This window comes from Abramis brama (assembly GCF_963993115.1).
Source record: "Abramis brama genome assembly, chromosome: 9".
Lineage (NCBI taxonomy): Eukaryota > Metazoa > Chordata > Actinopteri > Cypriniformes > Leuciscidae > Abramis > Abramis brama.
In genome coordinates this window covers 9,022,512-9,038,153 of record NC_139971.1, presented here as the reverse complement: position 1 = coordinate 9,038,153, position 15,642 = coordinate 9,022,512, and the positions used below count along the sequence as shown (strand labels likewise).

At 36.5% G+C, this 15,642-nt stretch overlaps 1 protein-coding gene across 1 annotated transcript in view; it reads right to left on the bottom strand.

Moving 5' to 3' along the window:
- rasa2 (RAS p21 protein activator 2) overlaps window positions 1-14,528 on the bottom strand; it is a 44,256-nt gene extending 29,728 nt beyond the window's left edge. The window contains exons 1-4 of the mRNA XM_084125200.1: window positions 14,358-14,528; window positions 4,174-4,297; window positions 1,358-1,464; window positions 1,176-1,270 (exon numbers count right to left, since the gene is read on the bottom strand). Of these exons, the coding sequence (XP_083981326.1) occupies window positions 1,176-1,270; window positions 1,358-1,464; window positions 4,174-4,297; window positions 14,358-14,415 (384 nt within the window). The 5' untranslated portion in view covers window positions 14,416-14,528. The remainder of the gene's footprint in view (window positions 1-1,175; window positions 1,271-1,357; window positions 1,465-4,173; window positions 4,298-14,357) is intronic.
- Between the last annotated feature and the right edge of the window lie 1,114 nt (window positions 14,529-15,642).

The window sequence follows — 15,642 nt, the reverse complement described above, 5'->3', positions numbered from 1 at the left end:
AAGCATCAAAGTGGTGGTTGTAGCTGTCAACGGAGGGTCAAATCTCTCAGATTTCATCAAAAAGATCTTCATTTGTGTTCTGAAGATGAATGAAAGTCTTGAGGGTGAGTAATTAATGACAGAATTTTCATTTTTGGGTGAACTATCCCTTTAATTTACTTTTGTATTGTTATTGTGTATTTGCAACACTGGTAGATAGAGGACAGCTTCGGCTTCAGTAGCAACGCGTCATACATTACGATATGTGCTCTAAAATCGACTCAAAATATCAAACGTGTTTTAATATGCTCCAACTTGATGGAATGATGGAATCAGTTTGTGCCCATCTTACATTACGCGATTTTCTGCAAAGTCTGTCAACTCCCACTGTCCAAAATCTGCAGACTGGTGCACACTTTCAGCAACTATTGTCGACTCTTCTAGACTGCAAATCGGGGCAAAAATCTGAGCAAAAGTCATGTAGTGTATTCCAGTCTTAAAGCATCGCTACTAAAACATCTTGCAAGTTGCAAGAAACTAGCCAACTGACACCGTTTAAAAACAAACAAATAAAAAGCCAATTAAAATTGTACAATATTCACAGTGCCACTTAATTACATAGAGAAATCGTCGCAAATATATTGCAAGTATTCAAAATATTGCTAAATTTCAATTAAAACCGATGTTATCGATACACATGCAAATGTAAAAAACACTTATGCAAATCTTGGTTGCTAAGTTTAATTTCCTTGGTTGGCAAACTGCTATTTGAAATTGCCCTCCATTGTACTTTTTTTCTTTTTCAAAACAGACTTTTACAAAACGCAAATTCCTTTACGTAAACACTTTTTGTTTCTGATACAGTTAATCCACACCCACTGCCCCCGGTTCTGCTGAATAGTGAACCATACTTGTGTACAAAACAGATCTGTGCATACACCATACACAAAAACAGGATGTGGAGTTAGGCCTTCATCTGCTTTCAAGTCATTGGACCACATATAAGAGCTGACTAATCATACATTGATCTCATTGGGTATAGCGAGGCAATGAGTAATCATAAACTCACCCGATTGGCCCAAAACCACGGTTGGAGACTAACCACAGAAGGGAAGTAAGGCTGTGTATTCATGTGTTGCTCTGTTGGGTGTGTTTGTGTGCTGAATAACTTCAATGCCATCTAAATGTTCACTCACCTGAACTTCTGAGTTTGGATCCACGGGTTGTAAGTGAAACCAGTTCTCTTTCCCGCAGTACTTATACAGATCTTCCTTCCTGATGGCTACTTTACCTACAAACACATACGCAGTCTTTAGTTGACATGTACACTGTGCATTAGTCTCGTACATGAGACAAAACAAGGGCGAAAGATACTGACCTACAGGTAGATCCCTTATTTGGAACATGGTCTTGGCGTACACGTAGAAGGACAGGCATTGGAATGGGCGCGGGATTTCGAAGTAGAAGTCCTCGCCATAGAACGGACTAAAGCAAAGGACAGAGACCGTTAATCACAACCACACCAGTGACTCCAAACACAAAACTGCATTTGGGTGCATTAGAGGAGGAGAAAGATATTACATTTTGTATAAAAAATTACAATTTTTTTTGTTTATCTTATCTAAAGTTATGTGTAATATTCACACGGCCATGATTATGTCAGCAGAAAAGAAAAATATTTCAGAATTGGAGAACTTTAAAATGGTTTACTTTTCATTTGATTACATTTTAAAAGATTAATTAAATTGTTAATGCTTTAAGTTAAAAGACACAACACCCACACAAATCTAACATTTCATACGGCCCAATTATTGTAAAATTAAAAATAAATAAATACATAAATAATTTAGTTGTTATGTTTTATGAATTCAGTTGAGAAGACAGCTTTTTGATTATTAAAATTTAATTAAACCATTTAAAAGAATTTGGGAAAAATAAAAAAATAACCATAGGTACCTAAAAAAAAATATTTTTAATAATATAATATTGTTATTAAATTGTATGTTTAATAAATTAAATTTGAACAATCTAATTATATGCCCTATTATATGTCACTGACACAGTTTGTGACACCACTTTAGACACCATTAGAAATGTATGAGTTTCATTGCATTACATAAATTATCAAACAAATATTACAATGATAAAAAAGATATTTGGGTGCACAATACTTCACCCAAAATATCTTAAAGCAATTAGATTCGGTTTAAATTATAAAACAAACCTATATAAACAGATAAATTATTAAATAAATTAACTATCAATTATAATAGATAGAATTAAAATAAAAAGAACTGTGACACTTTTTGGTTGTTCAAGTTCAATGATAGTACTGTAGATCATGTTACTACAAAATGTGGTTATTCTGCTCAAGTGTCCAAATACTTTTGGGGGTCAGTGTCAGATGTTAATATCTGTATGTCATATTAAAGAGTAAAAGAAATGTCCAAAAGGTTTAATATGCAAAAGAATTACTGCTTGCTGTGTGACTGCAACAGTTAAATACCTCTGCTGAGACTTGAGAGGAGAATGCTCATCCACCCACACACACTCCAGCTCTCTTACACACACACACAAATTACACACTCATAGCCCACGCACTCAAGAGCGCATGCGCTCCCACATACATTCACACACGATCAGATTCTGACCTCCCCAACACTGCTACAGGTAAAGCACTCGACTCGAAATACTGAAAACGTGGCGACACGGCACACATGAACAGCCTCAAATTCAGAAAGTGTTTAATAATAAGCCAGATGAGAGAAAGAAAGATTAGGAGAGGTGAAGAAAGACTGACTGCAAACGAGTGTGTGAACGAAAGACAAGAAGTGCTAGATAGCAAGTGTGAGAGAGAAAAGTGAGGGAACGCGTAGGTGGACACCCTTCCTTAGACACAGCCAACAGAGCCCTTTGAACAGAGGGGAAAAGACAGTTGTGAAATACCACGAGAGGAAAAGCCTTCAGAAAGAGTGTGAGAAAGAAAATGTGCCTCTTTCAATGACTAGACGCTTTTGCAAACGAAAATGTACATAACGTAATATCGCCAAACACAATGTACGTCTCATATCAAGATGAACCATCAGGCAAGGCAAATCCGGTGCAGAGTGGAAGGTCTACTTAAGAGTATAATGTAAAAAATTCTTTTTAGTAATGTCAAAATTTGAATTAAAGTATTGAAGCTCAGCACACATTTCCCACACCATTCATGTCTCAAATCTTGCATAGAAAACTATCTCAGAGACTTGGGATTGGAGTGTTTTGACCACCCAGAACACCCCAGCAACCTGCTAAAACACTCAGAATACCTTAAAGGGATACTCATGGTGTTACAAACCTGTGTGACTTTCTTTCTCCTTTGGAACATAAAAGAAATATTCTGAAGAACGTTTGACTGTTTATGTCCATACAATGAAAGTCAATGGGGTCCAAAATAACTTCAGACTCCCTTTTTTATTGTACGAGCAAAAAATTGTGAGACACTTTCCAATATATCTTCTTTTGTGTTCCACAGAAAAACAAAAGCAACATGAGGGTGAGTAAATGATGACAGAATTTTCATTTTCAGGGTGAATTAAAGCGCGTGATTCATGTGGATTCATTTTATAATGCCTTTATGACCCTTTTGAATCTTCTAAGTTTTGGTTACCTAGACTTTCAATGGGGGGGGGGGGGGGGCATAAACCTCTCAGGTTTCATTAAAAATATCTTCATTTGTGTTTCAAAGATTAACCAAAATCTTATGAGTTTGGAACAGCATGAGAATGAGTAAATGGTGACAGAATTTAAACGTTTGTGTGAGCTATTCCTTTAAGTGTTAGATCAGGTAAAAATTAGGGTAACAATTGTGGGTTACCAAGTTTTACAGCATAGCATTCTAGCGGCAAGGTTTGGTCAGTTAAAACCTATTCACATTTTCTTTAAATCTAGTTCATTTTTGTAATATGGTATATTGAGCAACTACTGTGATGGATGAAAACAACATAAAAGCGCAGTCTTTCCGCTTTTGTTCAAATTACGGGTGTACATAACAGAGTAAGAAAAAAAAAAAGAAAAAATGTAGACCTGCATTTTTGAGAAGCAGTATGAAAACCACATATATGAGAAGTGCTGTTCTTTTAAGATAAATATCATCAACATCAGCACGTAGTTTGCATGTGATGTTTGTGTGCTTATGCGTGTTCACCATCTCACCTTACACTCTTCTCGTAGACTTTTGTGCGGTATACTTCCTCCTGGTCCAAACTGATTGTACAGAAGGTGCAGAGGTCACGGAGACGGTTCGGACCCGAGCTCGGACCCAGATTCTTTGCTTCACCTGCCGAGAGGAGAATAACATGCGTGTGAGAAGGCACCTGTCTGAGCTACGGACACAGTTTTCCCAGAAATTTAAATGTATATAAAAGCTGCCTAAGGACATTCTGCGTTAGATCATTAGAAAATAACGTAAAATTATTTTTGGTACATCTAAACATCGCGTTTGGATATAGAGGTTTGTCAGTTGTAGGGACGGCGATGTACGGCCACTAATACACACTATCGCGCGCACACACTGGCAGGAGCGCTGTGGTGGTGCAGAGGCTTGAGGCGGATGTGGCCGCTGTACATGGAGCTCATCTAAGATGTGGTTACAGACGAGAAGCATTAACTTCCTCCCAGCATGCACTGGGGCTTCCAGGAGAGCGCTGATTCAAAAGATCAAATTCAAAAACACACACATACACAACCACACATATTAGTGTCAGAGGGACGACGTGGCCATAACTGATCCAGACCACGTCAAACCAGGATGACCAGCTAGAGAATGCAAGAACAATTAATAAACACGAAAAGCAACTTATAACTTTATCTCAAATTTATATTTTCAGATACTCTGGATTCTTTATTGTGGTTTGCAGCTTTCAGTTTTAAGTCTCTTCTAAAATCACCACAAAATATAGGCCTAGCTCTCTTTTTTTTAATGAAGCCATTCATAAAATGCGATTCAGCAGTTCTTATTTAGTAGAGACAAACCTTATGTTCTAAGAAGGTGTGCATGTCATATTTCATTGCAAAGAAACCCCAAAAAACTAAGAATTGTATTTCGCATAAAAATAATACAGCCTATTTTATGACCTGTATCATTTTGTAAAACTAAGTGTAAAATTATTATATCAAATAATCAAAAAACAACAATTTCCTCTCAAATTCTCATTTCTGTAATACAAAAACAAAATATTATTCTCATTACCATAATGCAAAATAAAATGTTCAGTACATGTTTTAAAAAAAAAACACAAAACAAAAAACAAACAAAAACTAATATATATATTTATATATATATTTATTTCACTGCATGTTATTTATGCTGATATTATATATTGTCAAAACAGGATGATTATCATTAATGCATTATAGGCATTATAGTGATAATGAGTTCTTCTTTTGTTGCGAAAAGAGAATACGAAAGAAAGTCTTAAGTCTTAAAAATAACCTTAATTGTCAGCATGCAAAATACAATTTCTTCTTTTGGGCTGAAATATGACTTCATAATGTGTTGATGACCCTTTAAAATTCACCCTACAAGAGATGCAAATATTCTCATTAGGGAGCAGAGACTGAATGCACGAAGTCTGCAACATACACCTTTAGCTATTACACAGGCTCGGTTTCCGGCACACACGCGCGCACACACACACACACACACACACACCTCTTCCACCGGAACCATTCAGAAAACAACAGCAAATACAACCCAGAGCAGCTCATAATGATGGTCACAGTCGACACAGATAAAGACTCAGAGGAAACTAAACTCCCGACAGCACACTGCCGCAGGGAGCCGTGATAGCAGCCAATGCCCTAGAGTTAACCCTCTCTTCTCACACACATACACACAGGTGTGATGAAGAGAAGCCAACATGTGTAGCACTGTATGCTTAGCAACGGAAGTGAACACAAACCACAACCGTGAGGCCTGAACAAACAAGATACACAGGCGCTTTACACACATGCAGACGCTAAACTCTGGAGTTCCCTACATGCTGTGTACTCACACACATTCACAGACATAAACAAACACGCACAAAAACGGTGTAAAAAAATGCAACCATACTCATACTCATCTGTGAAATAATTTGGGCCGATGAATAAAACAAAAAAACAAACAAAAAAAATATAAAAATCACACCAGCTAAATAATGCAGAACTGAATTTTTCCACAGAATTGGATGGTCATCATTTACTGTCCACACCCATCATTAATGTTCAACACATCCTTAGGCTCTTGCAGGATTACATATTTTGCCTAATCTTGAGATTTCTTTCAGCTGAAAATAAGAGTGTCATATTCTATTACATTTTATGGTATTTCAATTGATCAGAATTGCACTTCATCAATGTAGAAAAAAAGGGGAAAACATCTACGGATTCCATTTGCATTTTATCTACACAAAAGCATCGGTTTTGCTATTGTTACAACTGTGTACAAAGCAAAACAAGACAAGACAAGACAAGACAAAACCACAAACACACACACACACACACACACACAACAAACAAACAAACCAAAACATAACCATCAGTTTTGGAGTACTTTTGGATACAAAAAATAAAAACCAAAACAACAACAACAACAAACAGAACCATCCATTTTCACTATTGTCACAACTGTATCCGAGTTTTTGTTATGTATACAAAAACAAAAGAAGACTAGACAAATAAACACCAAACACAAGAAAAAACTAAACAAAAAAGAAAGACCAGACAAAAAATAAAACCACAACACAAATGGTCACTAAACTGCTGATTTAACCAACAACAACAACAAAAAACACCACATTATTACTTAATCAGAATTTGATATTACTGAGCCTTTATTCACAACAACTTGATAGTACCCATTAGGGTTCATTTTAGGCAGAAATACTCTGATGGCAACTGACAGAAATAGTTTAAATCTATATTCATTAAGATTCTTAGTAAACAGTCCCGTGAGTGACATTGCAACAATTCGTTAATAATATCACATTCACTCTTGAAGAGGATTGCATCACTTCATTAAACTGGGTTTAGTGGTAAAAGCAGAGACCGTTTAGTGTTAGCTGTGTAAGCACTGCACACCGCTAAGGTTGTGTGAGGTGACGGCGTCAATCTGCTTCAGCTCTTTAAAGAACTATTAATGTCTAATCCCAGTGCCACTGACTGTAAAAACTTAAGCGACTCTTGAGCTCTGAGCTAAGCCCTCCTGCCCCGAATCACTCACAGCCAGCCCCAGAGACCCGCTGTGACACCATCCCCAACTGCTTTCAGAGCACTCAACATAGACCCGCTGGATAGGCCGGAAGGCGAAACACAGAGTTGGTTCGTTTTTGACCCCATTTTTGACGCCAATTTAGCCAGGCTCATAATAATTTAACTTTGCAGCGTCCTTGGAAAAAAGTACCTTGGAAAATACTGAAAAGGCAGAACGGCTAACTTTAGAACTAAACACAGGCTGTGTCTGGACAGTAGTGGTTATGTGTTTGACAGCGTACTGACTGACTATCTTTTAAGAGCATGCGTTAACTATAAACATTAGGTGCCCAGTATTAGCCATCTCAGAAATAAATTGGTTGTTACACAGCTTGAATACTTGTTTCTGATTGGTCAATTTTGACATTCAGCGGTCAAATATTTCAAAAATGGCTGATATTCTATATAACTGACCTTTTTCCCTAGAGTAACCGATTTCCAATAGACAAAGCAAGTAGCTGTGCTAGTTTCATGTCACTATCACTAACACTATCGCTTACACTAGGAATGGAAGGTCAAGTTGAGTGCACTGCATTGTGGGATACTAATACATGCATATTTTGGCAAATGTAGCTGGACATTATGGATGGTTGCTCATGTCATTCTCTGCACAGTATACATATACCGCATACTATGAGTGTTCTAAACATAACCCAAGTGCCCTTCCCTCAACCCCTGTGACATCTGAAAGTATGAGACACCTGTGTGTCTTCTGCTGCTGTAGCTCTTCTGCTTCAAGGTTCAACGTGTTGTGCGTTCAGATATGTTCTTCTGCAGACCTCGGTTGGTTGTTTGAGTTACTGTTGGCTTTCTATGAGCTCAAACCAGTCTGGCCTTTCTCCTCTGACCTCTGGCATCAACAAGGCATTTTCGCCCACAGAACTGCAACTCACTGGATATTTTCTCTTTTTCGGACCGGTCTCTGTAAACCCTAGAGATGGTTGTGCGTGAAAATCCCAATAGATTCTGAAATACTCAGACCTGCCCGTCTGGCACCAACAACCATGCCACGTTCAAAGTCGCTTAAATCATGTTTCTTCCCCATTCTGATGCTCAGTTTGAACTTCAGCAGATCATCTTGACCATGTCTACATGCCTAAATGCATGAGTTGCTGCCATGTGATTGGCTGATTAGATGTTTGCGTTAACAAGCAGTCGAACAGGTGTACCTAATAAAGTTGCCGGTGAAATTGTGTTTATGTTATTTACATATATGTGTGTGTAAAGTGTGAAAGTAATACTTCTGCTTACTGGTATGATTCTATGGATAGTTTTTTATGTGTTGCTCAAAACTATTTGTAACAAAAAATAGTTATTGTGAAAGAAGTATGAAGGCGCAAGAAAAGGATGAGGTTTGAGAGTGAATGAAGTAAGCGGTCAGAAGGTTATGAGTCAATGAGTATGAGCCACAGGTTTTAAACACCAACCTCAGCTTGTTTGCTACGTTTAAAGACCCCGTGAAACCACTCGACGAGCACAGTTGAAACGACTTTTGGGGCGAGACATATCAAAGAGCTTGTTTTCTTTTTAAGAAAGCATAGCCCACAAAATCATGATGATTTGCTACATGCTTTTGCAAGAGAGTATCAGCCTTTTTATTGGAGTAAAATTTGGACACACCCATGAGTACAAGATGAGTCAGCAATATTTCTAGTCTATTTCCTCTAAAAGAGCAAGACAACTTTTTCCACTAGAATCATTTCATCAATGTAGGATAACAAAGGAAAAAACATAACCTCTACTAGAAAACAAAAGGTTGTATGGTGGTTTAAATATTATAGCCTATCAGGTTTGTCTACCAAGTACTGAAATGTCTAATAAGAGCGTCGGAATTGGTTGACACAGGAACAATGTGGCCAGTATAAAGTCGCAAGAGTGTGTTGTAAGATGGTCCTCATAGAGCCAGCCCTTAGTTCAGTTCCTCTTTGTTTGCTGTTATTAGTTTACTACTGAATGCTTCACAGTTCTCCAACACATCACAACATGAAAACATTTCCTCCTGCTGTTTGTATATGTGCACGCACACCTGTCGATAGCCGGTGCTGGTGACCACATGTAAATGTGGCCGTTTGTGTGCAAAAAAGAAAAAGATAACATCAGAGTGAGCAAAAAAGTCTTTTAGTCCATGAGGATACCAATTACACTTTACAATGGAAAGATTCAAACATCACAAAAAAAGTTTACCAATGCTAAGGTATTTTGAGAGAATTTTAAAAATATTGCTAAGGTTTCTGAAGAGTTTTTAGCATGTTTCTCATGCGTTCTGGGAATTTTATTGAATTGCTAAGGTTTTTTTTTTGTTGTTGTTGTTGTTTTAGCTTGTTTGTAAGGTATGTTGGATGTTGCAAATGTGTTATGAGTTGATTTTAGCATATTTCTAACATGTTGTGACAGTATTTTAGCATGTTGCTAAGGTGTTCTGAGTGGTTTTAGTGTCTTTAGTGTCATGACATATTCTATTAAAGGCACAGTATGTAAGTTTTGCCGCTAGAGGTCGATTTTTCGAAACAATAACAAAGGTGTAGCTTCAAGCACGATGACGCCGTGAAGGAGTGTGGAATCATGGCAGTTCTCGTATTCTCCTCCACAGCCAGACTCGGGCAGAAATTATGTTCATGGGTGAGGTAATGTTTTAAAGTTTTATTAACGTTACTGTGGTATGAAGCAGGGCGGGGCCGAAAGCCTGGGACAGTCATTGTTTATGCATGTTTTGATTAAAGTTACTTTTAAAATGACATGTCACGTTCACCTCCTTCTTCCCCGAACTTAAACTTTGTGAGTTACGTTTGGTCACTTAAATTCACATTATTTTATTTTAACAGCCGCAAGTGCTGAGTTACTACTCACACAGGTCACTTTATTTGACTAATTAAAATTGTGGGGTAACAAAGCACTGTTTATTTGGTCCAAACCATCATACTAGAGTGTGTTGAAATTTATGTTAAAACGTTGCTCTGCGTTCGCTCAGCGGCTGGTATGAGACGCTTGTTGCACACTGCAGTAACCTAGATCGATATTATAATATATTAACAAAAGCTGGATGACTTATGTTGCTAAATGGCACGCAATTAATTTTAATTAATTAATATTATTGTCTCTACAAATAAAGCACTTTCTGATTTTGCTATGTTAGCCACATGACAAAATAGTGTTGCCTCTGAGGCATGGTATAAACATGGTACTCACGGTAAATCAAGAAACCAAGAATCAAACAGTAAGACTGTGTTGAACTATATAACAATGATTCGTTTTCTGTCGATAAGAGTATCCAAACAGTTGCTCATGTCTAATAAAACACAATATATATTAAAGTGTCTTTGGTGTTTCCATGGTTTCTACGGAAATCTAGGATAACGCGGATATGACGTCACTGACAGGCGACGCAGTGACACGGGCCGTTACACCGGTTAAAATAGCGGAGTTCTCTAGATTTCTAGATTACACTCTTAATATAAGAACAATCCCTAAAAATAGGGCCCGATGTACTGTTAATGTGAAGGAATTATCTGTATTGATTTTTCACGTGTTTTACCTGTATTGTAAATGACGAATTGCATTATGTTGTATTTTAGAGTTGAAGTAAAAAACGTAAACTTAACAGAAGAGGTACTGGTAATTTTCTTCAGGACATTTTTCTAAGGATTTTCTTTTTCTTACTGTTTAAATCAAGTATGACTTTTCAGGGAAGCTATTCAAATCTTTATGTGCTAATTTCTCTGTGGAACCTGTGGAATCTTGGTCTCGGTATATTTGTTAGTAATATATTTTGACCATGTCCACGGGCATATTGTGGCTTAAATCTGAATTAATACCTGACTTTCTATTAAGCTAGTTACTTTAGCAGATTAATATTATCGCAGGAATTAAATTAAATAATAATAATAAATGCTAGATGCACAGAATGGTTTATTTTTGTTTGTCAAGGCCGTAACCCAATTTTTTGGTTATGCTCGGTGTTGACATACCTCCCGATTAGGACACTTACGTGGACAAAGCCATCACTGCAGTGTGACGCACAGCACACCGTGGCCTACGTACAAAAAACTCATAACAGTCATTCTGAAACAGACAGTGGTGTGCTTTTGTGAATGAAAAAGCCATTGAGCTGCATTCATTCACCTCACGGACCAATGGGCAGTAGCCATTATTAGACAAACACATAACAGTTGTTGTCAACCAACTACAAAACACCAGACGACAAATGAATGCCCTTATCCTTTCATAAAAATAGGAGTGGAGCAAACCACACCATATATTTAGCCCAGTGTGTTAATATAGGACACACAGACTAACAGCACAACTAAAACGGTTAGCAAATGATCAATTGTTCAGGGTCACGTGTGTGTTCTGGACAATATGATTTGATAACACATGGGACATGTGTTTGTTTACAGTGTGTCATTCAGTCGGTATCTCCCTGATTTATCCTGAACCTCATCTTTTCAGTCAGGGCAAATAAAACTCTGAGTGGGAAGTGGTTTGACCGAAGACTTCAGTTGTGTGTAATTTAAAAAACAGTTCTTCGGAAGGCTCTGGCATTTTTAAGCAACCAGAGGATTATCCTAAATATATATATATATATATATATATATATATATATATATATATTTAAAGCATGTCAGGTTTTAAATGATAGGAAATTTAGATTAGATAATATGCAAATAAACAGTACCTGATTTCTTTCCAAAGTATTTATGAACAAGAGAGAAATTATTTATCAGTATTCTGTAATTTCCCTAAGGGCTTTCCCAATTATTTTTGAAGGTATCTGTAACTTTAACGCACTAAACATGACAACTACAACTATTTTTCTAATTTTCAGTCAGATCATATGAAACAAAATTGTATGATTTTACATACAGTAGTCAACATCTGAAGTGGATCAAAACCATTCATCAAAGTGATACATGAATTGTGTACAATACCCGTTCTTGTCTTAGGACAACTTTGATTAACTTTTTTGATCCACTTCAAATGCTGACTACTGTACATGTCTGAAATTTGAAACTACATCCACATCACTAATATTGCTATTATCATTTGTATCACTTTACTCAACACATTATCGGAATTGACCAGAGGTTGGAACTTTCAAGTCTCCCAAATGCCCTAAAAGTCCCAACTACTAAAAACACCCCCATTGTAGACAGCTGTTTCAGTACAGTGGCAAACGCAGGTTACTGTAATCAGAAAAGCCTACCCTCAACCAGGTGGAAAGATAAAAGCGATGTCTTTCACACAATCATACGCATTCACACACCGTTTTAAAAATGGCCATTAAGGTCTATACATATGTATAGACTCGTACCACAGGACATCTTTTTTTATTACATTATATTGTACATTTTCCTTTTTATACTCTATAGGCCTACTTCACATGAATTATGCAATATCATTTGGATATGAGGCTTCCAGTGAGCGATGATTTACCACGAAGTCACTTGCAACACAGAAGGTTTCAGTTCAATTTTTCTTTTTTTTTTGGTGGGTGAGGGGTGGGAGACAGTAAAAACTTAAGCACCAATCATTCTGACAGCATAAAGAAAATCTCTCTTTAAGATGAACTTAAATTTAAATCAGCTCAGTCTATTCAAAACACACCTGACATGTCAAAATCTCAGGGACCATTTTATTTCAGACACGGCGATCTTTCATTTGCCGATAGTGACAGCTGTACTATCCCTTACAAAAAAGTACCATGTGCCAAAAGTACCATTTTACAAACAAATAAAAAATATGCTGTTGGCTTTCCAATTTTCCAATCAGTTAATTTAAATGTTTTTAAATATAATTCAAATGTTATTACATGACTAACCATTTTACTTGCCCAAAAATACCATTTTACAATAATGGTATCAAAGGGTGATATAACAGTACACTTTAAAAACATGCAGTTGAATTTTCAATCAGTTAATTTAAATATTATTAGATGTAATTCAAAAGTTATTACTTGACAATGACAAAACCATTTTTACACTGTACTCCGACATATACCGTAGTGATCATGATGATGATACTCATGAACATTTGAATTTAAATTGTCCTTTCAAAGAATAATAGCCTATGTTATTACCATGGCAGAACAAAAATAACATTACCATGGTATCATGTCACTATCATTAAATCAACAGGGATAAACTGGATTATACAAAAGAGTGTCATTTCTAAGGATCTTATCCACTTCTTACAGTGTAAATATATCAAATAGCCTACCCTAACAAACAGCTAGCCTATATCAGTTAATCTAACTAACTTATAGATACAACTGTAAAGTCATAATTTATTAATATGTGATTGATTTCTGCAAAGAGTGTAAAAAGCTTTATGTCATTTTATTTTATTATTTAGATGACAGTAGCTAATACCAAGTTACCACAGTTTTATTGTACTAACTATAATATATGTGGAAAATAAATGAAGTGCGTACTGTGTATTATTTCATTTGAAATCACCTCACGGCTATTGAGCTACAGTTTATAATATACTGTACGCTTTTACAAATGGTTTTAAAGAAAATTGCAAATTACTATAACGCTAATTGTCTATGTCAGTGTTCGCGTATTTAAAGCGATGCAACAACTTCCGTCCAGCTCAGAATTTGTCAAATTTCGGCGAAGATTCCACCGTCTATTTCACAACCTCAATCCGGGTAAGAATGAATCAAACAACCGCCAACTCCGGTGACATAAAGACGGGTTTAGTTAAAACGGGTAGATAAAGAACAAGATTTAACTTCGGTACTAACATTATAGTGAATAAAAACGGCGGTTGTGAGGGGGAACCAGGCTATTGAGCATGTTAGCACCACGGCTAACTCACAGATAATGGGCTTTTTTTTTAAGCTATATCTGTCACGGAAGATGTAAACATTATTTAAACATAAAATACCGCTAAGTTACATATACAAACTGCGCGTAAAATGTGGCAAACAGCGCTGGATTCTCAGAGCCCCATCCAGTATCTCTGAGTGTGAGTGTGTGTGTGTGTGTGTGTGTTGCTCCTACCGCGCCCCTCTTTCCCCCGTGCCGAACCTTTTCTTTCTCTCTCAAAGCCATCTAAACACACTCTTCCACACACACATCAAACTCGCAGCGTGTCGCACTTACATATCTTTCCTCTGAGGCTCTGCAAAATCCGCATTTTCGTATCGTCTTCTTCCGCCATGGTCCAAGTTTCGTCTCTGTACAGTACATTCAACACTTATCACATCCGTTTATGAATGCAGGCTCACGGATGGACGTCCCTCCAAAGCGTCACCGGCTCAGCGCGATTGGTCGCGACGCCAGACCGGGATTTGTGTGAATCAACTAACACAGGCAACATCATGTAGTCAAAACAAACGGAAGCCCTAGTGGAGGACGAGCGACAAAGCAGATGGACGGGGCCCTCGGAAGAAACCCAGTTAGTTGTGTTTTAAAACTTAGTTGTCTACTGAGAGAGCATATTTTGGCGTTGTAGGGACTTACCATACCCTAAATTACTAACAAGATACACCGCTCACTAGGCTTTGAAACAGCCACTGTGCGGGTAGGTTGGAAAGCAGTACAAATCTGCTATGGTTTGCATTTAAGGTTGATAGACTCTGTCTGACCTAAAAGGACTTTTAAGATTTAATGCCGCTCTACACAAAATCACTTGAAAAACATACAATCTTTAATATTAGTATTAAATACTAGTAAATAAGACTTCGCAAAGTGAATCACTGGTATGTATTGTTTTTATTTCGTTTTTTACTTTTGACTCCCTTTTTACTTGACTGGGTGTAATAATAATATAAAATTATGTCATGACTCATACATAAATAATTATAATCTAATATTATTATATTATTGCCATTAATCAGACTATGGACCCATTTCACAGGCTGATAATGCTGAAAATTTGACATCTTTCTTGTCTGATCTTGACAATCAGACATTCCAAATCTGTAAATGTGAAAATCATCTTTTGGTATAGGCTACACCATTTAAACGTAGCCAGTCACCAAAGGAGCACAAAAAATGTAGGCTGAATTATTTTAACATTGTTTTGCTTTGATTTCTCAACTCATCAAGCCTGATCACTGTCAGGGTCTGTAAAGATCCTCTGGATGATGGCTATCAGTAGTATCTTGAATTTTTGTTTGTGCTCAGAATTATTTTTATTATTTGCTCAGTTTATTTCTTTATAGAATATTTGTTAGGATATATATATATATATATATATATATATATATATATATATATATATATATATATATATATATATATATATATATATATATATATATAATCTGTGTATAATAATTTTTTATATATAAATGCACACATTTGCATGTATATATTCAAGAAAAATGTTTTTATATATAAAATAAAATATAATACAGTGTGTGTGTATATATATATATATATA